Source organism: Canis lupus, chromosome 19, assembly GCF_048164855.1.
Source record: "Canis lupus baileyi chromosome 19, mCanLup2.hap1, whole genome shotgun sequence".
Lineage (NCBI taxonomy): Eukaryota > Metazoa > Chordata > Mammalia > Carnivora > Canidae > Canis > Canis lupus.
This window is the reverse complement of record NC_132856.1, coordinates 47,231,191-47,255,998: the sequence shown is the minus strand read 5'-3', so window position 1 is coordinate 47,255,998 and position 24,808 is coordinate 47,231,191. Positions and strand designations below refer to the sequence as shown.

Here is a 24,808-nt window from a genome sequence, read left to right as displayed (position 1 = left end):
TGGGAACGGTTATTATGTCTCCCAGGGAGTGATTCCCCTGCCTGCCCATAGCTATAAATCCAAACCTGCTGGGGAGGCCCCAGTGAGGAGTGTAAGGGTAGGCGGGACGCAGGGGGAAGCTGGACAGGTACAGCCCCATTTGAATGGCGTTAGCAACAGTAGCTGCATCTCTCTCACTTGGACACATGATGGCAATGGATACTATCCCTCTCTGCGGACATTCCCCAACCCAGTGCTGTAATACAGGCTTGTAAATGGGAATCTGCCAAAGTCAATGGAGGCAGGCTACCTGGGAAGCATCAAGATGGCTGGAGCCCACACAGTGCAGACAGGGGCTGGGAGGCTGGCTGGGCTGATTTTGTGTTGTATTGGGTGTGGGGTGTCCTCCAGCAACAGTGCTGGGACTCTGGGCTGGGAGGGGAACTTCCACCGGAGGGTCAACTTCTAACTGCTATAGGATAGTAAACAGAAGCACCTGAGTGACTGAAGGACATGAAATCATCTTGTAAGTGAAGTGCTCATAAGGTCTCAGAGGTCCCAAGGCTCAGGACTAGCTGTTAGAAGAACTTAAGACAACATGTGTCTTCCACTGGCCTTGTACACAGAAATCAAGGCTTGAATGCAAAAGTTTTATTTTTTAAATATCAAGTGACACACTCATACAAAAAGAGCTACATTGCTAAACTAGTGTCTAAAGTGCTTGAGTTCCAAGAGTATCACACACGCACTGCCTGGCACGCTTATGCCCTGAGCCAGTGGTAAGGGATGGGTTTCCTTCCGGGCAGTTTGCAGGAAGGTCCCCACTCGTGTGGGAGCCCATGGCTCGTGTATGGTTCATACTGCGTGTGGCTCACCAGTGCCTAACAGAAGCGGGGTCCTGACCTCTCCCGAAGCCTCCCCACAGGCGCCTTCTTGATTGAAGTACCACTGGCTGGAGGCTTCTAGGCCCTGGGCATCTTCCCAGACCTCCTGGTTGACTAAAGCCGCCTCTTTACTGGCCTCGGCAGAGAGTTCCAGCACCTGGGCGAAGCTCCTGCAGAAACGACAAGATGGCTGAAGCCTTTTCGCCCTTTGTGCCCGGGAGCCAGACAGAAACAGGATGTCTCAGGCTTTGGGGTGGTGATGTGGGGAAGACGGCTGCTTCCTGGGCACACATGGGAAAGCACGGACAAGTAAGAACAGAACAATCTGAATGGAACTCAGAGAGGCCTGCAAGAACGGGACGAGGCAGGCATGAGAGGAGATGCATTTATTCACCAAATATGTAGGGAACCCCCACACCGGGTCAGGAACCACACTGTGAATGAACGGGCAACCCTCACCCAGAGTAAATGGTGGTGGGGAAATACATACTAAAGGAGTGCATCTGAACCTGTGACCAGCTGAACCTGTGACCCTCTGATGCGTGTGGATTTCATTTTAGGGTACACTCACAGGAGGAGGAGATGTCATGATAGGTGGCAGCTTTTTTTTAGGAGTAACATTAAAATGTTTTAGATGTTTCGGGAAGCACGTTGAGCATTACAGAGTAAAATGACATGAGATTCTTTTAGGGAAGAGGAGGAGGAAAGCCCCACAGGAAAAAAAGAAATCCCTGGAGGGAAACCACAACAGTGAGGTAAAGGTGCCAAGGGAGTTTGATGGGGGAGCTGGGAATGGGGAGCACTGGGAGCTGGGGGCTGCTTCCACGTGGCACACAGTCACAAAACCCCTCAAACTACACTGCTATGACCCATACCTTTCCTATATGTATTTTATGCTTTCAATAATAAGTTCCAAGAAGATCACCCCAAGCCCTTACCCCCTTACCCCTTACGTTTAAAGCATGAACAGATTCATCCAAGAGCACCTAAGATGCTGTTACTCTGCAGAAGTAAAGGATGGGTGACACCGGTGTCCCCTTTCTATCGTGGCTGCTTGAGAACACACACGGGGCTCTGAGCTGAGTTGAAGGTGGTTTGCCCCTGCCCTCTCCCTGCCCTAGTGGACCCTGGCACCCCCGGCTTCTTCAAACACCTGCCCGCTCTCCAGAGCACAACATGCTGCTCCCATCTTAAAATCTTTTCTGAAATTTTACCTTCGGAGCTCCAGATCCTTCTTTTGGGTCATTTCCCTGATTTCACTCAGCAGGTCCAGGGCTTTCACGTTTTCTTCTAAACTGCTGATCCCAAGTTCTCCCAGCAGATGGCAGGTGGTCGTCAATTCTCGCTGCAAATCATCTGGAGGAGAAGGGGATGGTCAGCCAGGGGTTTCACAGTGCTCTGAGCAACGGATGCACAAGTGGGGTGGCTGGCTAGATTTTTCTTGTTCACTGGAATGCTGGAATTGGGAAGAGCTCAAAGGCAGAGAGGGTCATGGGGGACGACATTCATGTGCTGGTCCCACCTCTGTGCCCCTGTGCTGGAGATCACGATGGCCGGAAATCCAGGGACAGGCATGTCCACCAGCCTGGCAGCCACTGGAACAGACCTGGAAGGCCACTTTGACATCCCCAACAGAAACAGTGGAAAAGGCCAAGGAAATGTGTACTGCAAGCAAGCTAAAAACAAGCCCATAGTCCCCACTCCCCATTCCTGGCATCTCTGCATCCCTCGCCCCTAAGAGAGTGGCCTGCATATAAGGAAATCAGCCCCTCTCCACTTTTGGCCCACACCAGGCCTATACATGCTACATGTCACAACCAGACACTGTAATATTTTGAGAACGTTATTCAGATTCTTCCAAACACCCATCCTCTTATACTCCTCCCTGTGGTCTCAACTGCATCCTCCCAAAAAGAGGTGTTCAGGACCTAATCTCAAGCACCTGTGAACGTGACCTTACTAGAAACGGGAGTCTTTGTAGAGGTAACTGAGTTATAGTGAGCTCTCTACCCTGGCATCCTACTAACAAGAAGGAAATTCAGAAGTAGTGATGTTCAAGGGCAAGGCCGTGGAAGACACAGGCAGACTTGAGCAATGCCATCACCAGCCAAAGACTGCCAAGAATTGCGAACAACACTGGAAGTCAGGGGAGAGACACAGAATGCATTTTCCCTCAGAACCTCCAGAAAAGTCCAACTCTGCTGACACCCTGATTTTGGATTTCAGGACCCCTGCACCAAAGGGAATAAATTTCTGCTGTTTTAACCCATCCAGTCTGTCATTAATTCCAGGAGCTGCAGGACACTCCTACGCTCCCCAATCCCAACTCCTGGCAGCTCCCTATGCCACTTAGCAGAGATAGAGCCCAAGAATCACAGATGCGTAGCTAACTGCAGTCATTATAAAACTGGACACCTGCACGCAGATAATCATTCCACAAGGCTCATTCTGCAAGACTCCACGTGATTTGCTAATTGTTTCTTATTGGGAAAAGTTGAACTAAAAATCATCTCTGAGATTACCAATACAGCAACAACCTTTGTGGAAAGTCGGGGGGGGGGGAGCCTTTGTGGGAAGTTCTGGAGGGAAAGTCCACCTGATTTTAGGTGGCGATCTTTTCCTACATCAGCCTCAAACAAATGTATTTAGATGGCTCATGAGCGCCATGCCTGGAAATAATGAGACTCTACGGGAGTTGAAAGGTTGCTTTGAGAAGATACTTGCTCTAAAGAGAATTTTAAGATCAACCATGCCTGCTGATTTCAAGTGAAGGATTATGTGGGAACCCTATGCAAGAGAGGGATCCCATAGCTCTGTATAGAAGGCAGAACGGGGGTGGGTGGGGTGGGGGGGTGGGTGACCTGGCTGACTTGGTCGGCGGAGCATGTGACTCTTGATCTTGAGCTTGTGACTTTGAGCACATACAGGGTGTAGAGATCACTTAAAAATAAAACCTTAACAAACAAACAAAAAGAAGACAGGACAGGGTGAGGATCCGCATCTCTGAAGAGACTCCCCGCCTCGGGAGATTGCAGCTGCTCCCCAGGAGTATCTTTCAGCAGGGCTGGTCCACAGACCTAGCTTCAAATCCCAGCACGGTCCTTACTCGGGGTGCGACCCTGGACAAACCACAGCTTTGCTGGCCCCTTTGCCCTCTGCCATTTGATGAGGGACACACCATCTACCTAAGAGGAGGCTGTGACAGGCCACAAATGGATAAAGGTGGCTGCACACAAGAAGCACCAACATGCACTGGCTGTTCACTGGATCTACCCTTTGCCCAGTAGCCACCCCGTTTCCTACCTAAGAACTGCTGCCCATTCCCGTCCAGGTGGACTGATTTTACGGGAAGCTCATGCCTTGTGGTATCCAGGGCCGTGGCGAATGTCTTGTACTGTTCCCTAAAGCGTTCGGCCACAGGCTCGTAGGGGCTGAGCATCTCAATCTGCGGGCAAGATGGAAAGATGCATATGAGACAAGACCCAGTTGGTCACACACAAGAAGTTCACAGTACATGAGTGGTAAAGATACAGCACTATTCTTTCAGGATTACTAAGGAATCCTCCAGGAGGCTTCTGTGGGTGTGGGAGACTCTCTTCTTACTCTTGGCTGCCCTCCAACGGCCCAGCTGATAGCAAGGTGGCCCAGGCCTCCGCATTAGGAACATGGCTTCCAGAACATTCCAGGGCCATGCCCTCAACTGGGATCACACTGGACACAAGACAGCTGGGCCCTCCTGCTGCAGGGCATTGAGCTGAAATGCCTGCCCCCATAAGACCCCCTCCTTTTCCTTCATACACACTGTTAAGGTCTTCATGTGGGTTTGTAGGAACTTATTTGTTTACTTGTCTTTTCTTTTCCTTCTACTGTGAGTTCTATGAGGACAGAGACCCAATCTTAGCCTAGGGCCTGGCCACTGGGTGTCCCCCCACACACATACACACAGTATGATAGGCTGAATCATTGCCACCCCCCACCTTGCCCCAATTCCTCTGCTGATGTCCCAATTCCTAGCACTTCAGAATATGACCTGACTTGGAGACAAGGTCTTTACAGAGGTAAAGTAAGTTAAGGTAAAGTCATACAAGTCAGATCAGTATGACTGGTGTCCCCCTAAAAGGGGCTGGAGACAGACAAGCCCACAGGCAGAATGCCAAGTGCAGAGACACAGGGAGAAGGTGGCCCTCTACAAGCCAAGGATGGAGGCTGGGGACACATCCTTCTCTCTTGGCCCTGCTAAGGCAATGACCGTGCTGACCTCTTGGTCTCAGACATCCCACTTCCAGAACTGTGAGGAAACCTGGGCAGTCGTTTAAGCCATCCAATCTGGGGTACCTGGTATAGCAGCCCCAGTACACTTGTGCCCTGGAGGACTAGCCCCATCTCCCAACAGGCCCTTTTCGGGTGCCAGGGATTTGCTCATCCCAGTGCTGACCACACGGCACCAAGATGGCACCTCCCACCAGCACCCCAGCCTCGCAGGGAGGCGTGGATCACGTCATCGTTATCACCGAGCACAAGTCTCAGGGGCCTGAAGGATATGTACACATGTGCGTCGAAGGGACAGGTCCCTCTGGCTGGTTAGTACTTGACATTACAGCTTCGTCCTCTTATAAACTGTCACATGCCAACACTCAGTGGTGTCAAAAGCTGGCCACAGAGTTAGAGCCAGATGGCAGTGACACCCACTGTCAACACTCCCTCTGACTCCTCCCATAGGCCCACCCCGTCCATCCTCAGGACACAGCTCCGAGACCCACAGTGACCGCCAACCTGAGCGTCAAGGACATCTGCCAGTTCCCGCTTCCTCTGACAGAGAAGGAGTTTACGCTTTAGCTCGTGGGCCTTCTTCTGTAGCTTCTCCGTCTCTTTACACATTATTAACAAATTCCTCTCTGCCTTTTCTTCGAACTGAGCAAGACCATTCTCCATCTGTCAAGTGCACAGCAAGAGCTCAGGCCGGTGGGAACTCCATCCCCGGGGCCCACAGAGGCTGCCCTTCTCCCCACAGCGCACGTGAGCGAGGTTCTGTGGTCACCTTTACGGTCAGTAGAGTCAGAAGCAACGTTTGGGATTCCATCATTTCCATTGCCTCAGACAGGTCCTTGAGGAGGAGAAAAAGACACTTTTGGTTGACAATGAACTGGTATAAACCTAGCTCACTCTCCCGGGAGAGCAGAAGCCTAACTTTTACAAACCCTCCTTAATTCAGCAGTTTGATGTGTGTCAAGCTGCTGTTTCTATCTTCTCCTTTAGTCTTTTTGGGCGCTCTGCGAGAAGGAAGGGGATGGTCTGGCCCTGTCCTGTGGCTGGCTGGTTGAGGGCCAGGTAGGGGGCATGTATCCAATCAGCACCACACTAGAGGCAGGACTCAGGCCTCCCACTCTAGTGAGACCACAACCCCGGTGTCCTGGCCTGGCACCCAGGGCTTGGCCTAGTGTCTCCCCTAGCACAGCATTAGCAAACAAGGGCCCAAATCTCATTTTGCACATATCTCGCTTTTGTAACTATTCCTGTATGCATACTTGGGGCAACTCAAACTCTACGAATATTCTGAGATGTGTGGTCTTGGGGTTGTCCTAAAACGCATGGCTGGCTTGCTCCATCTCAGAGCTTCGGGATCTGGGATGGCATGTGCGCAGAATGGGAACTAGGACCAGACGTGTCTAATTCAGCAGCTTCCCTTTCGATTCACTTACTGGGCTCTTTCTCTGTGAAGCAGAAAATGACATGGATTCGGTTTTCTTCGACATCGTTTTTTCTAATTGCGGAGTCTTTCTAAGCATACTTTTGTCTAAGATTGAGAAGAGCATTTTGAAAGTGAGAAGAGCACATTTAGGAAGCCCCCTGAGATGCACCATGAGTTCTAGCTGGGGAAAGCAGGAGCAAGGTGAAAGACTTACCATTGATGGCCGAGAGGTCCAGGTCAGGGGGGGCCGTGCCGTGACCTTCCAGCAATGTGGACTGCAGGTCGCCCTTTCCAATTCCACTGCTGTCTGTGGGCCCAGTGAGAACCCCCGGGGTCAGCACAGTCTGCAAGGTATTGCGCGTCTATGCCAGGAAGTAGGCAACTTTTTGGTATACTACCACTTGTTTGCAAAAAGCCAGCATCTTGTGAGGCTAGCAGTACAGAAGAATGAAGTATCTCTGCAAATTCTGAGCCAGCAAGGTGAATATATTTCAGAGTAGAAGCAGAAAAGAGACACACGCTCTATAACCCAGGGATGTGAATATGCCTTGCTGCTCAGCTTCATAAAAAAACACTGTTCTGGATAGGAGTGTGACACCTGCCACACACTTGTTCTTCCTTATGCTTTTACCTTCTCTCTCCAGCAGCTTCTGGACTGTTCTTCCTTGGGGGTTCCCTTCATCTTTACCCTTTACTTAACAATGTGAAATTATGCCTTACATCGCCTAAAATGGGCAGTGGGGTACCACAGGCTTCTGCTAAGCCAGGGCTCCAGTGGGCCACAAATCAAACAAATGGCAAGCAAAATACTCTCTGTCGTGTTAATAACGAAATAGCAAGTGACTTAATGAGCACCCATGCAGCTGAGAAAATGAGTATGCGGAAATAAAGAGCATAGTAATGTGTAGGGCATAGTACCCTTTGTTAGAATTTCTGAAGACTTCCAGATACACAGAAGTCTGTTAACCTCCTGGAGAAGAGGGTGGAAACTTGAGATGGGAGACTGGACTTTTTATTGCTAGTGCTTTTACACTGGTTATATGTTTTGTCAAGCTAGTGTACAGCACATCCATTGAGAAAAGTAATTTCCTCTTGAGCTATACAATAGGACTCAGGCAAGCAGTCCCTGTCAATTCTCACAGTTACGTTTAAATTATGGTTTCTCAGCCTTAATGCTACTGACATTTGGGGCTGCACAATTCTCTGTGCTGGGGCTGTCCTGGGTGATGGAGGCTGTTGAGGAGCATCCCTGACCTTACCCATCAGACATAAGTGGTATATCTCCCCCATCAATCAAAACCACCAAGAGTTTCCAGCCATTTCTAAGCCTGAATCACCTGCAGGTGAGAACCCTGATTTTAAGATGTGGTTGACCCAATTTCTGACCCCTCTGAATTTTACAGCAGATTTCCTGGCCTGACACAGCCCTCAACCCAACTGCATGGGGAAAGACTACAAAGCCAGCTCCTGTTCCTTGTGCTGCTTCTCAGTCATGCCTGGGTCAAAGAACAGCACAGATGCTGAGCAAACATCCAAACCAGGACCAGCAATGTTCCAATCCCCAAAAACTTAACTACTAGTAGTCTGCTCTTGATTGGAGACCCTACTGATGACAAAAAGTCAATTAACACGTATTTTCCATGTTATGTATACTATAAACTGTATTCTTATCATAAAGCTAAAAAAAGGGGGAAGCATTAAGAAAATCATAGAGAAAATACATCTACAGTACTGTTAGAAAAAACCCCTATGTGAGTAGTCTCATGCAGTTCAGACCCATGTTGTCCAAGGATCAACTGGATTTCATTTTTCCCATGAGACTCACAGTTGTTGCCATCTTGAAGTGTTTCTTGTGAGCCAAGAAACAGTTTTGCTTTTTGTGAACTACTTTCTTGCAAAAGCGCTGCCCATTATTGCTGGAGAAGTGGGCATGTGAGGGGCCGGATGGAGTTCTACTCTGGGGGAGGGGCCTTGCCATACGTCTAGGATGAGCATATTGACTACGACTGGACACCAAATACACAGGAATGATCTGAATGGCAACCCGTGAGTAAGTTTCCACCCTCCTTGTCTACATTTCCATTTTTTGTTTTACAACGAACACATGTCTATGACCAGAAAAACTGCAGGTTTTTAGATATCACTTTGGTGACAGCTTCTAGAACCATTAAGGGTTAGAAGGAAGAACAATTAACCATTAGAAGGAAGACCTAACCCAAGGTAGTGAGAGGCAGGAAGACGAGGCCTCACATGCTCTTGGGAGTCCTGCCCTAGGAGTTCCACCCAGAAAACGGTCACATGATCAAGGAAGCTCCTTCTTCTGACATTTCCCCAAAATAAAGAGGGAGTTTTACCCTAACATACTTGAAAATAAAATTCACCACCACGTTCATCACTTACTGAGCTCCAGAGCTATTTCTCCCTCCCTCCACCTTTACACACCTCTACTCCTCTGGAGCAGGTGAACTTTCCTTCCACCTTCAGGCATCTTCCCAATGGTCTTCAGTGTATCTGCTGCAGAAGCCTGTTAGGGGAATACACGACCCTCAGGATTCAGGGGACAAGACCCCTCCCCTTCATGTGGCCTGTGCAGTTTGCATCTACTATTACTTTGAGGTCAGGGACAGAGTTCAAGTTCTGACGTTTAGTTATATATATGAGGAATTAATCCAAAAAGACACCATCATATGCATAGAACGTAAGGAACCCGCAAATGTTTGCAAGTAATGATTTCTGACATGGTTCCAGGTGACTGATCTTCTGCATACTTTATGGTATTTGCAGAGAATGTTACTACTTTGGTCAAGAGAAAAAACAAAGTTTTTATAAGTATCAACCTTCAAAACTTATTTAAAAAAAACCAGCAATGCATGGAGCTAGCAAGCCATTACTATAACATATATGGAAAAAGAAAACCTTATAAAGAGTAAGAATATTTCGATGTGTAGGCACTACTACTATTTAACCACCTATTGGAGGTCTGAGTAAGAAATAGAAGGCAAACAGATTGAAAAGAAATAAAACTCTCTACTTACAGATATGGTTCACAAAGAAAATCCCAAATGCTACTAAAACTAGTAAGTAAGGGGTGACTGGGTGGCGCAGTTGGTTAAGTGCCTGACTCTTGATATTGGCTCAGATTATGGTTTTAGGGTCGTGAGATTGAGCCCTATGTGGGGCTCCAGACCCAGCACTGAGTTCACTTGAGATTCTCCCTCTCTCCTACACTTGCATGCATGTACTCTAATAAATAAAATCTTTAAAAAAACAAACTAGTGAGTTTAGTAAGATTGCCGGATACAGGGGTCAATATAAAAAGATCACATTTTGGCACACCTGGGTGGCTCAGATGATTAAGCATCTGTCTTCAGCTCAGATCATGATCTCAGGGACCTGGGATCAAACCCTGTGTCTGACTCCCTGCTCAATAGGGAATCTGCTTCTTCCTCTCCCTCTCCCCTCTGCTCATGCTGTCTTTCTCTGTCTCAAATGAATAAATAAAATCTTTTTTTTTTAATTTTATTTATTTACTCATGAGAGGCACAGAGAGAGAGAGAGAGAGGCAGAGACATAGGCAGAGGGAGAAGCAGGCTCTACGCAGGGAGCCCAACATGGGACTCGATCCTGACACTCCAGAATCACGCCCTGGGCCGAAGGCAGGCGCTAAACCACTGAGCCACCCAGGGGGCCCCATGAATAAATAAAATCTTAAAAAAAAAAAATCACATTTCTGGCAATGACTAACTCTGGAAAGTACAATTCAAAGACAGTATCATGTGCAATCTCTCAGCAAGAAAAAAACAAAACTATATATGGTGATAGGTGTTAACTAGACTTACTGTGGCAATCATTTTGCAACATATACAAATGCTGACTCACTATACTATATACAGTATACTATATACTATACTGTATACCTGAAACTAATATAATGTATGTCGATCATAAGTCAATTTAAAAAATTTCTTCATTTAAAAAGAAAGAAAAGACAGTATTATGTACAATAGCACTAAAAAACAGCAAATACTTAGGCATAAACCTAAGAAAATATAGGGAAGATCTACATGCTGGAAACTACAAAATGCTGATAGAAATCCAACATGATAAACTAAATGGATAGGGGTACCATGTTCAAACATGGAAAGGCTTGGTGTTTTTAGGATGTTTTTCTCCCTAAACTAATGCAAAGATTCAATACATTCTAAATCCCAGCAGAAATTTTGGTAGAAAATGGCAAGCTAAGTCTAAAACTTATGTAGAAAAGTAAAGGAACAGGGTGCTTGGGTGGCTCAGTTGGTTAAGCATTCGACTCTTGATTTCAACTCAGGTTATGATGTCAGGATCAGGAGATCAGGCCTCGCGTCAGGATCCTCAGGGTCAGGATCCTCAATGTCAGGATCCTCACTGAGCGTGTGGAGATTGCTTAAGATTCTCCTTCCTTGGGCAGCCTGGGTGGCTTAGCGTTTTAGCGCCGCCTTCAGCCCAGGGTGTGATCCTAGAGACCTGGGATCGAGTCCTGCATCAGGCATGGAGCCTGCTTCTCCCTCTGCCTTTGTCTCTGCCTCTCTGTTTCTTGAATAAATAAAATCTTTAAAAAAAAAAAAGATTCTCCTTCCTTCTCTTCCCTCTGTCCCTCCCCACTCACATGGTGTGAGCTCCCACTCTCACTCAAGAGAGGGGAGGGGAGGGGAGGGGAGGGGAACTAAAAGAGTCAGTTTTGGAAAAGAATAGAGTGGAAGAATTCATAAGACTATAAAGCTACAGTAATCTTGGCAGTGTGGAACTGTCCTAAGGACAGACACAGAGAATAATGGGAAAAAAATGGGAGTCCAGAAGTGATGCATACAAAAAAAGGTCAATTGCTTTTCAACAGAGGTGATGAGATAATATTATCAGGAAAGGAAATTCATTTCAACAAACAGTACTGGCACAAGAAGACATCCATACTCTTAAAAATGAACTTCAATTCCATCATCACACCAGATACAAAAATTGATGCAAAAGGGATCATAGATCTAAATGTAAATCTAAAATTATAAGAGTCATAGAAGAAAACATGGGAGAAAAATATCTGTGATCTTGGTTTAGGCAAAGATTTCTTAGATAAGACACCAAAAGCATAATCCATAAAAACAGAAATCTGTAAGGTGGACTTCATCAAAATTGAGAACTACTGCTTCTTACAAGACACTTAAAGGAAGAAAAAAAACAAGCTACACCACCAGGAGGAAATATTTTAATATCACCATAAATAGTTGGTATCCAAGTTATAGAAAGAGCTCTCAAAACTCAACAATGAGAAAACAAATAACCCAATAAAAAAATGGACAAAAGATTTGAAAGAACATATCACCAAAGATACAGGAATGGTCAATAAGCACATGAAAAGATACTCAATGGGCAGCCCAGGTGGCTCATCGGTTTAGCACCGCCTTCGGCCCAGGGCCTGATCCTGAGAACCCAGGATCCAGTCCGAGTCGGGCTTCCTGGGTGGGGCCTGCTTCTCCCTCTGCCTGTGTCTCTGCCTCTCTCTCTCTCTCTCTTATGAGTAAATAAATAAAATCTTAAAAAAAAAAAGAAAAAGAAAAGATACTCGAGATCATTAGTTGTTATGGAAATATAAATTAAAACCACAGCAAGATACCACTTCACATTTACTAGAATGGCTTCAATCTTTAAGTACCAACTGGAACTCTCCTCTCTGGCTGGAAGGAATGTAAAGAGCTGCAGCCACTTTGGGTAACAGTTGCAATTTCCTACAAAGTCAAAAATACACTTACCCTACAATTCCTCTCTTAGAAGAAATGAGAACATGTCCTCACAGAATCCCATGCAAGAATGTTTAAGTTGGCTTTGTTCACAATTGTCAAAATTGGGAATCAAACCAAATGTCCAGGGGCTCCTGGGTGGCTCAGTCTTCAGGTTAGCAGTGACCTTAGGCACGGGTCATGATCCCGGTGCTCCTGGGATGGAGCACCGTTGGGTTTCCTGTTTCTCTCTCTGCTTCTCCCCCCCCCCCCCGCGCCATGCTTGCTCTCTCTATTGCACGTGTGTCTCTCTAATAAATAAAATCTTTAAAAAAAAAAGTCCTTCACTGAGAAATGGCTAAGCACACTATGGCCCACTCACACTGTGGAATATTCTTCAGCCATCAGAAGGAACCAACACTGTGACAGGCAACCACAGGGAAGGACTTCTTTTCCTCTATGCGAAAGAAGCCAGATGCAAGAGTCTGCATCCTGTGTAACACCTTTTTAATGACGTTCTAGAAAAGGCAAGGCTATAGGGACAGAAATCAGATCATTGCTGGGAGGGGCTGGGGTCAGCTTCATTGGAGAACCAAGGGACCTTGGGGGTGACAGACTGTTCCAAATCCTGATTGTGGTGGGTCTGTGACAGGATGTGTTTGTTTTGCCGAACTGTATGCCCAAGGGTGCCACTTAGTAAATTCTACATCAAGAAATGTTAAAAAAAGAAAATGGACAAACTCTTAGAGATTGAAAATACTTAATGTGAAGACACACAGAGGTACAGTAAACAAGTATGCAAGGCAACACTAAAATTATGAAGCATGGACTGTGATCTTTTGTTGAAGATTACTTTAACGAAATAAATCACAGGCTCAGTAGGTTCATCAAATGTCAATGTGCACCTCTCTGGTTGGGTATGCTGACAGTGGGGGATGCTGTGTGTGTGGAGGGGGCAGGAATTATATGGGAAATCTCTGGACCTTCTGCTCAATGTCATTGTGAACCTACTCTACAAAAAATTAAGTCCAGAGCACTTGGGAGACTCAGTCGGTTAAGCATCCAACTATTAATTTAGGTTCAGGTTATGATCTCAGGGTCATGAGATCAAGTCCCACATCAGACTCCACAATTAGCATGGAGTATGTTTGAGATTCTCTCTCTCCCTCTGCCTCCCCCACCCCCTGCTCACATGTGCTCTCTCGCTCTCTAAAAAACAAAAATAAGGGATCCCTGGGTGGCGCAGCGGTTTGGCGCCTGCCTTTGGCCCAGGGCGCGATCCTGGAGACCCGGGATCGAATCCCACATCGGGCTCCCAGTGCATGGAGCCTGCTTCTCCCTCTGCCTGTGTCTCTGCCTCTCTCTCTCTCTGTGTGACTATCATAAAAAATAAATAAATAAATAAATAAAAATAATAATAATAATTTAAAAATTCAAAAAATTAAGTCCCCTGGGGAAAAAAAATCACTCCTAAGAAGTGATATCAGTTTGTGTAAAGGTTTCCTTTTTCCTCAAGTTGGATCTTAAGTCGATTATTTTTAAAAATTTATTCATTTATTAAGTAATCTCTACACCCACTGCGGGGTTCAAACTCACGACCCAAGAGCAGCATGCTCTTCTGACTGAGCCAGCCAGGCGCCCCTTCAGTTAAACATATTATTAAGAACTTGCCATTCTGCCCTACCAGAGTAAAAGGGAGAGAGCAGAAATTAACTGTTCACTGAATTTTATCAAAAACCAAATTTGAGGGATCCCTGGGTGGCGCAGCAGTTTAGCACCTGCCTTTGGCCCAGGGCGCGATCCTGGAGACTCGGGATCGAATCCCATGTCGGGCTCCCGGTGCATGGAGCCTGCTTCTCTCCCTCTGCCTATGTCTCTGCCTCTCTCTCTCTCTGTGTGACTATCATAAAAAAATAAAAAATAAAAAAACAAATTTGAAGGCAGCCTGAGTGGCTCAGCGGTTTAGCGCCGCCTTCAGCCCAGGGTGTGATCCCGGAGACCCGGGATCGAGTCCCACGTCAGGCTCCCTGCTTCTCCCTCTGCCTGTATCTCTGCCCCTCTCTCTCTCTGTGTCCTTTTTTTTTTTTTTTTTTTTTTAATTTATGATAAAGAGAGAGAGAGAGACAGAGACATAGGCAGAGGGAGAAGCAGGCTCCATGCACCGGGAGCCCGACGTGGGATTCGATCCCGGATCTCCAGGATCGCGCCCTGGGCCAAAGGCAGGCGCTAAACCGCTGCGCCACCCAGGGATCCCTCTCTGTGTCTTTCATGAATAAATAATTAAAATCTTTAAAAACAAAAAACAAATTTGGAAAATGGAATAACCCTACCTCACCACATTCTCAGTACGTACACAATGAAACAAGATACATAACTGGGTCATCTACCGAGTGTTCCTGTGAAATGCTGCACAAGGCAGGTGCTCACGCTGTTAAGTGCTTCATCTCATCATTTTCAATGGCTGCATGATTTTCACGGTATGGCTACAGGGAGTTCACTAAACCCTGCCTCTAATCCTGGGTGATTCAGACCTACCATTCTTTTTCCTCCCATAGTCCTTCTTTCAAACCCCGGTGTTTTTCAAATGCCAGCCAAGGCCAGGGACTGTGTGCTGGGCAGCCGGCAGAACCGCTTCAGGACAGAATCCAAAGGAATTATCAAGTTGAAAGAAATAATTTCAGGTTTCAAGAGAGATCATGTCTTTGCAAAAGGCATTCGGGACCATGCTGCACTTGGCTCGTGTGACTCGTGTCAGGATTCCAAATCTACAGAATTCCATTCAGAACATTCAAACAAGCGTTGTTACCTTTTTGGTGGTTTTCTTCTCGTACTGCAAGTAGCGGGACTCAACCACTCTTCCACCTGTGGGGAACACGCCGTTGCTTTCTAAAGAGACTGCAACAGTGGGGTGTGAGGCCCAGCACCCCCACCCTGCCATCAAGAGCCCGGTACTATGGGCCCTCCCTGATCAACAGTAGGAACACCGGAGCTGCTCTCAGATCCTGTCCTCCAGCGTCCTCGGGCACGTATGGGACACCTACTATATGCGAGAACGCATACGGGTTACCTATGGTTTATAAGTCCCTAGGCCAGAGACAGAGCCCCAGAATGCTGCAGGAGCTATGATTAAGGAACGTAAGGGAATATACACAAAGCAGAAAGTGGATTCAAGGAGCAGGGACAGGAAAAAAGACCCTTGCAGGGGGCACCTATTTGCCACCTGCTCCTCCTCCTTTCCCAACTCACTCCCTGTGGTCAGGACCCCAACTACCCCTTCCTTTACCTGAGTCTGCATATGCCCCACTCATGGTATGGGCCCTTCATACCTCTTTACCTCCCTACCTTACTCAGGACCTCTTGGGAGACGTGTTCAACACCAAGGTCGCATACCTTGGTGACAGCCCAGCCCCAGGTCTCCCTCACTCCATGCCTGCCTCATACTAAGGGGCTTTCTCACAATGGCCCCAGTGATCACCCACAGTTGTCTGCTCTGTTCCCCCACCCCTCTTCCCAGACCCTCCCTTGGACCTACCTTCTCTTCTCACTGCTCTCACATGGGGTCCATCCCTCCAGTTAGCTAGTGACCAGTAACTACTTCACTGGGGAGGCAGCAGAAGCAGCCCCAGGAGACCTCCCACCTCAGCATGTAGCAGTCAAATTCAGGGCCATATCCTGGCCCCCACCATGTAGAGGGACATTAGAGGAGAGCCCAGCCCTCACCCCTCTCCCTCTGCCCTAGCAAACCCCCACCCTCAGTTCCTGTCATCAATGGTCTTCTTGTTATTTCTCCCCCCACTACACCTGCATCCCCTACTTCTCCACTCTCCTTTACAATGCCGGCTCCTCTACCTCTACTCTCTCCTGAATTGCACTCGTCTGGACTGGCTCTCATGATCACCACCGTACCAAAGAAAAACTCCTTTCCACAAGACTGCTGAGGTCTCCCTGCTCCAAAGCCCACCAAACCATTCTCAGTACCCACTGTGAATACAGCACTTGCTGGCGCCCTCCTCCTTGAAATATCCTGTGTCCTCCAGGCTGGCTGCCCCGCTGGTGGCTGAGAATGGGCTGCCTTGCAGGTCCATTAGCTAGTGAAGCCTGAGCACCCCCACGTACCTCGCAGATCTCATACCCCTGAGGGATCCCCCCTCACCTCACTGCCCCCACTCCTTCTGTTCCAGCCACCATGACCACTTTTGCTGTTGCTCCAACCAGAGGGGATACTCCTGCACCTTGCCCTCCTTCCCAGCTCTGCTCAGTCCAGCATCTCCCTTGGACCAGGAAGTTATCCACGTCCTGCTGTTTTGCCCACATCATCCAACATACCCTGTGTCTCCTTAACTTCTCCATCTGATGCACTGCCTGTGTCTCAGTCCGCAAGCCCCCTGAGGGCCAGGACTTCTGTTTTGCTTGCAACTACAGCCCACCACCCAGCAGGGAGTAGGTGTTCAGCCATGCATCTAATGCATAGTTCTACATTTTTTCTAGGTACCTCCAGAGCTTAGGGCTCTTTTTAATGAAGAGACCCAGGAAGAGGCCATGGTTAATGTCATACAAATATCTTGACAATTTGGCTAAGTGACACGGTGATTTCAACTGGATCTTCATGCCCGGATTTCATCTTTTGCTGGGGGTGCGGTCACCATCCTGAGTGGAAAGGAGGTGCATCCATAGTTAATGGGCAGCATGAAGCTGGGAAAGGAGCTAGTGGTTGCTCTGAGCGAGCCCCAGGCAAGGAAGACCCAAGCCTGCTCAGTCAGCCTGTCTGAGTGGGCTCAGACAATAAAGCAGGAGGCACTTTACGGGTCAGGGCCAAGACCAAGTGGGTATCCAGGGGAGAAAATCAAGACCTACCAAGGGTGGGCCACTGGATGTCCAGCGAGGGATCAGGGCAAATAACATCTCCATTTCTAAGTACGGGAAGCCATCGTGCTTTTAGCCTGATACCATCAGCAAAGGGTTCCCTCCTCTAGAAGGATCAGAGGCCTGGGATTCCCTGGACAGTTGAAAAGCAGTTTCAAGTACATTCAAGAAACTAGAATGTACATATTTGTTTTAAACAGTAGTGGATTTTCCAGAGAAGCAATGTTATGATGAAGGATATAATTTGTGTTCAAGAACTAGACCACGTGTAAACATAATTGATGTTATAAGCAAGATCATCAAACAATGCTGTGACGGATGAACCTCCAGTCACTTGAACCAAAATGCTGCTCTAAGTTCTCTGAGACACGCACTGGCACGCAGCATACTTGAAGAAAAATAGTTCTTTGTGCCAGAGGCTTCAGCTCCAATGAAGGAGATCCTTGAGTCTACTGCCCAAAGTGGCACTGCCAAGAGTCAAGGGAGGTTGTTAACAGTGACTCCAGACCCATAGCGGGACACCAGGTGATGTGTGGGCACCCCTGAGGTACTGACAGAGAAGAAACCGAAGACTCTAATGTTTGCTAATGAATTCAGCTCCTGCTCTCCTCACCCATAGTTCCTAGTGGTTGGTCCTGAATACAGCCTGTGACCCCCACTGCCCTGGATGACCTTCGCCAGGTCCTCTTGCACCCCTGGCTGCATGGCTGGGTGACCAGACTCGAATCCCCCACGGTGTGACTAGAAGGAAATAAAGCCCTAGATCCCCTGCTCGGCCTGTTTTTCTCTTCTCCAACAGCACTTAACTGAAGCTGGATCGTAAACTCAAAATTTTGCTCACCTTGTGGTCTTCTGCCTTTCACCTTAGCGCCACCACCGGGAGTACTGGGACCCCCTGAGGAAGGCTTCCTAGAAGAGGGAGATGGAGAGTTAGTGTAGTTACGTAGTTGGCTAAGCTCAGGAAAGGCAGCGAGGAGCCTGGGCTTCCTAGGGACAACTCAGTCTCAGCATCCCCAACAGCCCCCCACCCCCACACTTATGTCTACAAGGCAGGGCCAACTTGACTGGAACAGACACAGAGAGCCTCTGCCCAGCTAAATCTGAGAAGGGCCCAGAGCAAGGAGAGCGAGAAGAGCAAGCAGGTTTGCCAAGCCTCAAAGATCTCAACTTAAGTCGGGGGGGTTCATTAATTCATCAGGCATTTATGTGCCTACCGTATGCTCCTGGTGATGCTGAGGGAACAAGACATAGAGCTCCTTACCTGAGAGGGAAAAGCAGCATCCTCCCGTCAGGCAGTGTGAAGAGTACCCCAGACACGTAAAGAGGTGAGGGGAGATGAGAGACAAAGCCCTGTTTGCTTGGGTACATGGGAAAGGGACAAGGGCAGAGGAGAATGTGGAACTAGGAACTGATCGGCCCTATGGCTTCACTGGAAACAGAGGAAGAGAGAAGGCGGCTGGGCTGGGCTGGGCTGGCAGGATTCAGACTTCCCAGCTTAGGGTTTAGGCCTGTCCTTCTAGCCTACCTACTGGCAATCTTTCCCTGTAAAGGGCCAGACAGCAAATATTTTCAGCTTTGTGGGCCATGTATTCCTGCCAAGAAATAACAAACCCTGAGTGTTATTCACCCCTGAAAAGAAGTAAAATATGGATACATGCTAAAGCAGATGAATTCAAAAATATTATCCTGGGATGGGGGCACCTGGGTGGCTCAGTTGTTTAAGTATCTGACTCTTGATTTCTGCCCAAGTCATGATCTCACGGTTGTGAGATAAAGCCTCAAGGCAGGCTCTGCCCTCGGAGTTGGCTTGAGATTCTCTCCCTTAACCCCTTCCCCTGCTCGTGCGTGCTCTCTCTCATAAATCAATCTTAAAAAAAAAAGAAAAAGAACCACTTAAATTAAAAAATATTATCCTGGGGGTACCTGGCTGGCTCCGTCCATGGGACATGCAACTCTTTTTTTTTTTTTTTTTTAAAGATTTTATTTATTTATTCATGATAGTCACACAGAGGGAGACAGAGAGGCAGAGACACAGGCAGAGGGAGAAGCAGGCTCCATGCATCGGGAGCCCGACGTGGGATTCGATCCCGGGTCTCCAGGATCATGCCCCGGGCCAAAGGCAGGCGCCAAACCGCTGCGCCACCCAGGGATCCCGGGACATGCAACTCTTGATCTTGGGGTCATGAGTCTGAGCCCCACACTGGGGATAGCGTTTACTTAAATACATAAATAAAATCTCTTAAAAAAAAAAAACTATCTTGGGTGAAAGAAAACAGCTAAATAAGGCCACATATTGTACGATTCCACATATCTGAAATGTCCAGAACAGGCAAAGTGAGACAGAAAACAGATTGGTGATTGTCAGGAGCAGAGGGGTGGATGAAGAACAGGGAGTGACTTCAAATGGATACAAAGTTTCCTTCTGGGCTAATGAAAATGTTCTGGAACAAGCCAGAGTTGGTGGTTGCACAGTGTGACTGTCCTAAGGCCATTAGATCCCTCACTAAAATGACGTTATATTGGGATGCCTGGGTGGCTCAGTGGTTGAGTGTCTGCCTTTAGCTCAGGGCATGATCCTGGGGTCCAGGATCGAGTCCCACATTGGGTTCCTTGAGGGAGCCTCTTCTCCCTCTGCCTGTGTCTCTGTGTCTCTCATGAATAAATAAAATCTTTAAAAATAAAAAATAAATGACGTTATGTACATTTCACCCCTATTTAAGGAAAGAAAGAGCACAGACCAGTGCAATAGGAAAGAGGGAACCTTGAGGCAGGAAACTCGGGGATGCCTCCCAGGTGTCCAGTCTGAGCAACAGTGTCCCACCACCAACAGAGGCCAGCAACTCAGGAGGAGCAGACTAAGGGGCGGGGCAGGGGCCTGAGTGCTGTATCCCTTGCCAACATCAGGACCCAAGCTCCACTGGTCACAAAGCTGTGGTCCCCTTGCTCAGCGCACTGCAGCCATCTCCTGGGTAGCAGGTTCTGAGAACCCCAAGTGAGACCCAGGCAAGGAAGAGCAAGGCCTACCGGGTGAGTGGGCTCAGACAATCAGGCAGGTGCTGGGCCATAGTGGGGAGAGGCAACCAACCAAATAAAGGCTCACTGGGTGTCAGCAGCTCTGTTTCTTCACAGAACCCTCCCAATCCAACAAATAACCTCACTGTTGGCCTGCTTTACCCTCGTTTTCCAGACCAGGACCCAAGTGTTTGAACTGGTCACCCCTGGCAAGTCTCACCGCTGGCAAGGGACAGAACACGGATTCCCTATGGGGTCCGAGCCTGGGCTCTGGAGTCAAACCAGATGGGGGTGGTGGGTTCACTAACTACACCTGTACCAGCCTCAGGTACCTCCCCCCAAACCTCAAAGAGGCTAATGGCAATCTCACAGAGAGGGTAATTGACCCTGGAGAAAACACAAGTGATTTCACCTGGCCTATTAAACCTGTTTGTACTGGCACAATAAACACCAGCCGAGTGAGCAAATAAAACAAACCCGGCCCAGGAATCATGCCTGGCACCGGGTAAGTGGTCAAAGTCTGTCTGTCTTGGTCTTGCTGTGTGACCCTAGACAAATGACCTTCTTTCTCTCTTTGAGTCTCCATATCTCATTTTTAAAGGGGAAGCATAGAAAGGAGGGGTTGGCAGGATTAAAGGAGGTAACTTCAGTGGCCCAGCGCTCGTCCGCTATAAAATCGCTGCAATCGCGACAAATCACATTCAAGAGCCACGCACTGTTCTAAGGGCTTTGTAAGTTTCGCCGGCGCCTTACAAGGTTGAGCCGCGGCGACATTCGCCGGGTTTCGCGGTGGAGGAACGCGACGGCACAGAGAGGCTGAGCCGCGAGCCAGGGATCGCCCCGCACCCACACAGACCACTGGGGACTCGAGGTCTGGTTCCGCGCCCACGCTGCCGAGCATGCGCAGAGGCCGCCTCCCGCCCCCTAGAGCCCGGGCACCCTCGGTGGGTCCCGAAGGGGTCAGGTGCTCAGTCGCCAGCTCTGCCGTCCTTCTTCCTCCCCCAGTTCCCGGCCATGGCGCACTGGGCGGCACCTCCAAAATCCAGACCCGCGGGGCCCCAACTCACCCAGCGCCGCGCCCTGAGGAATCCGCCATTTCCCGCCTTTAACTCAAAGGCCGGCTCCTCAAGCCCAGGTCCCCGCCCCTTCGCCCCGGGCCGGGCCATCCTGCGCCGCCCTAGCAGGGGTGGCCGCGGGCCTCGGGAGCGTGCCTGCGGGTGCAGCGGGCGGCCCCTGCGCGCGCGCCTCCCTGTCTTCCCCTCCCGTTTGGTTTCACCCACCAGCGGGAGGAGGCGGCGTCCCGAGCCCGTTGGGAGTGGGCGGGTCTTCGCGGCGCCCCGCCCCGCGGCGCGCTGGCGTCACGCCCCCGCCCCGCCCCCCCGGAACCCGGAAGCGGGAGCGCGCGGGGGAGCGGCGGGCGCGGCGGGGCGGAGCGGCCCGACCAGCGGTGGGCGGTCGGGCGGGCGGGCGGCCGGGCAGGGACCCGGCCCGGGACCGGCGGCGCGCGGCGGCCGAGGCCCAGGTGAGTGGCGGCGTCCGCAGGGTTGGGGGCTCGATCTCGAGGCTCGCGTTGGCGGGTTGCCTGGTAGGGTACGGAGCTGAGGGCGAATACGGGGAGGCGCGAAGGCTGGGGTCGAGCGAGCGGGAACGAGCTGGGGGGGTCGTGAAGCGGCTGCTGGAGACGGAGTGGGAGCGGGACGGTCTAGGGGAAGGGTGATGGAACGGGCCCGGCGAGGGAGTTCGCGGATGCAGAGGGAGCAGGTCTGTGGCTTTGAGCGGCTTCTCTGAAGAGGACGTGGCTTTAGTGGTAGTTGAGGGGTCGCAGGAAACGGGGCTGGGAGGGGGAGAGGCGAGGAGGCGGGGTTGAGAGGCCCAGCCGGGGGACGTGGGGCAAGGCCGGCGGGGGGTTAGCCGGGGTGCGCCTGGGGAAGGGGTGCAGGACCGCCCTCGGCTGAAGGGGTAGTGGAATAGTGCCTGGGGCGGGGGAGGCGCCTGGGATTCTGTGGGTGCTCAGATTCTATAGGTCTGAGCCCATTGGTGTGGTGGCCGGCGGAATGGGGAAGGGGGAGATGGGGGATGGGAGAGGAGGAGAAGCCTCGGCCACTGAGAGCCAGTTCAGAGGGGGCTGAGGAGGAGAGCAAGGGACAAGAGCAGCCCGGTACAAACGTTGGGGGGCAGCCCATGGGATTTGGGGGCCCTCCTTCCTCTGGATTCATGTTTTCCAACTTCACTCCCCCAACCGCTGGGTAACTGGGGTGAGTCCCAGTGCCCTCTGGGCTGGTATTCTGGTATTCCAGACTAGAAAACCACACCGCTCTCCTCCTAAGACAGGGCTCTCCGGAGCCCAGGGGTTCCAGGGAGCAAGGAAAGAGCCTCCAGACCTCACGGGGGCCGGAACTGGGTTTGAGAGGGGAGGGAGGGGGTGTGCACACATTCGCGTGTGCGAGGCTGTCACCACCTCCTCGGAGTTGCATCCTTGGACTTAAATGGGTAAAACGACATACAGGAAATCTGTCCCCCGGCGGCTGTGAGCTCAGCCGGGGAGAGGCAGGGCAGCCGGCAGCCACGGGGCAGCAAGCGGGTGTGCTCTCCCTTCTCCCCGCTCCAGGTGCCGGGTAGGCCAGGGGTCTTTCAGGGAAAGCCTCTCCTGCACCTCTTTGTCTGAGGTAGGAGCTGCTGGGGACATTGTGTCTTGCAGTTGGAGGGTCCCAGCTCCTACCTTCCTGAGGTGTATTCTGGTCTTGGAATCTGCAGACTCTTAAGGCATCCAGGAGCAGTGGGAGGCCTCTTGGGCAGCTGAGCTGGGAAGTTGTTCCATCCTCTGTTGGGCCCGGCTTTGGCAAGGGCCTTGCACTGGGCGGTTTTAATTGGCATTAATTTCTCTTCTTTCCTAACCGTGGGGATCCTTGTCCGGGATCTGCCAGAAGGGCCAGGGTGGGGGCCTGCATTTGTAGCTTGTTCAGGAGATGAATCCGGATAGATTGAATGTAAAGAGGGCCACAGAGAGATAACTTCTCTCTTTACTTCCAGAATGTTCTGGCCTTTCTGGAAAGTGGCTTTTGGCCCTGCTTGCCCCAGGGCACATGATCAGAGCCTGAAATCATGCCTCCTACAGACATTGAGTGTGGGCTTGCCCAGGGCAGGACACCTCTACCCCCCCTCCAGTGAACAGGACTGGAATCTTCTGGGTGCATGGCCCTGGCCCTTGTCTCCCTGTACCAGGAGTGCAGCCAGGCAGGCTCTCTTGTCAGAGGTGCCCACCTCCGTCAAGTCTCTTTGTCTGTTTCTTCACCTGCTAAATAAATGGGTTGGCTTCAGTCAGCGTTTCTTAACCTTAGAACCCAAGCCCTCTTGAAAATCTTAGCATCTCTGGCACAGAGCTCCCTTGTATTTTATGTAGCCTCTGACCTGTGAATCCCTGCTGCAGGATCCTGCTTTTGTTCCCATTGTATAGTTTGTATCCAAAAATGACTTTCTTTTACCATTCCTCTGGTCCTCCGGTCCTTTATCTTCTACATGGAAAATTCCACAAATTCCATGTTTGCTTTTGCACGCTATACCTGTTCACAAAGGTTCAGCTACACCTTTCTGGTGAGAAATCCCTGAGTGAGACCCCTCGCCCTCCTCAGTTCCAGGCCTCTGGCTCAGAGAAGAGGGTAGCAACTTGGGCATGTCCCCTCTCAATTTGGCTGTGTGATCTATTTTCTTTCCCCAACAGAGGCTTGTTAATTTGCCACTTCCCTTTCCTCGTCTCCCCAAAGTTGTGCCTTGGGTGGGCTCAGGAGTTCAATAAAGCAAGGACTGATCCTTCCAGTACTGGGAGCTGGGCCCTGGGGACAGAGATGAGCCTTCATGCCCTGGAGGAGGAACATTCTAATGCTCTCACTGCCACAGGAATAATGAAATTCAGAGTGAGTGGTCAATGCAGCCTCAGAGGTGGTGCAGGAAGTTGTGAAGACAGAATCAAGGATGACCAGTGCAAGCTTCAGGGCTTGGGGGATTCTGACAGGTTCCCTTGGAAGAGGTGGCAAGGTCCATTCAGGCTTTGATGGATATGGAGGTGTTAAATCAAACCAGGAAGAGGGAATTGCACGAACAGATCCCTGCACAGCTCTGCCCTTTATTGAGCATCCTTTGTGATGGGTGCTTTTATACCCATCTCTTTTATTCTGCCAACCAGCAGCAAGCAGCCCTGGTTCTTTTTTCAGTATGGAAACTGAAGCTCAGGCAGGTGGTGCCTCCAGAGATGGCTCCCTGGGCTTTCCCGAAAGATGAAGGATCATCAGTAACCTCAAATTGGCAAAGACCAAATTGCCAGAGTGTAACTTCTCAACTGCAGCACCATCGACATTGGGGCTGGACTTTTTTTTTTTTGCTGTGGAAGCTGTCCCACACATTACAGGCCATCAAGCAGCATCCCGAGTCTCCACCCCCTAGACACCAATAGAATACACCCCTTGAGTCGTGACCACCAAAAAATGTCTCCAGATGTGACTGTATGTCTCTTGGGGCATAAGAACCACTGCTCTGTAGTGAGATCTGGTCGTTGCCCAGGCTTACTTTTGCCTCAGTGGGTCTTTGGTGTTTGGTCAGTTCCCAGGGAACTGCTGCCAAGGGCAGGCATGGGGAAGAGC

The 24,808-nt window shown here is 49.8% G+C and overlaps 2 protein-coding genes across 11 annotated transcripts in view; one reads left to right on the top strand and one right to left on the bottom strand.

Annotated features, from left to right (window-relative positions):
* Positions 1-615: 615 nt before the first annotated feature.
* HAUS8 (HAUS augmin like complex subunit 8) lies at positions 616-23,063 on the bottom strand. Of its 4 annotated transcripts, XM_072786842.1 has the most exons (12): positions 21,242-21,355; positions 18,377-18,423; positions 18,004-18,071; positions 15,106-15,161; positions 8,995-9,076; positions 6,767-6,859; positions 6,563-6,657; positions 5,902-5,967; positions 5,637-5,795; positions 4,167-4,308; positions 2,078-2,219; positions 616-1,033 (listed from the first exon to the last, which is right to left on the bottom strand). In XM_072786842.1, exons 1-12 carry the CDS (start codon positions 21,338-21,340, stop codon positions 835-837), a joined length of 1,248 nt encoding a protein of 415 aa, XP_072642943.1. In that variant the 5' UTR covers positions 21,341-21,355; the 3' UTR covers positions 616-834. The 4 variants fall into 4 exon arrangements, with proteins under 4 accessions (XP_072642943.1, XP_072642942.1, XP_072642945.1 ...); XM_072786841.1 differs by lacking the exons at positions 18,377-18,423; positions 21,242-21,355 and adding an exon at positions 22,894-23,063; XM_072786844.1 differs by lacking the exon at positions 18,377-18,423 and having other exon boundaries at positions 21,242-21,378.
* MYO9B (myosin IXB) overlaps positions 21,561-24,808 on the top strand; it is an 89,263-nt gene continuing 86,015 nt past the window's right edge. For all 7 annotated transcript variants that reach the window (XM_072786838.1, XM_072786839.1, XM_072786840.1 and 4 more), the window contains exon 1: positions 21,561-21,696. The gene's annotated coding sequence lies outside the window, so the exon portion shown is untranslated. The remainder of the gene's footprint in view (positions 21,697-24,808) is intronic.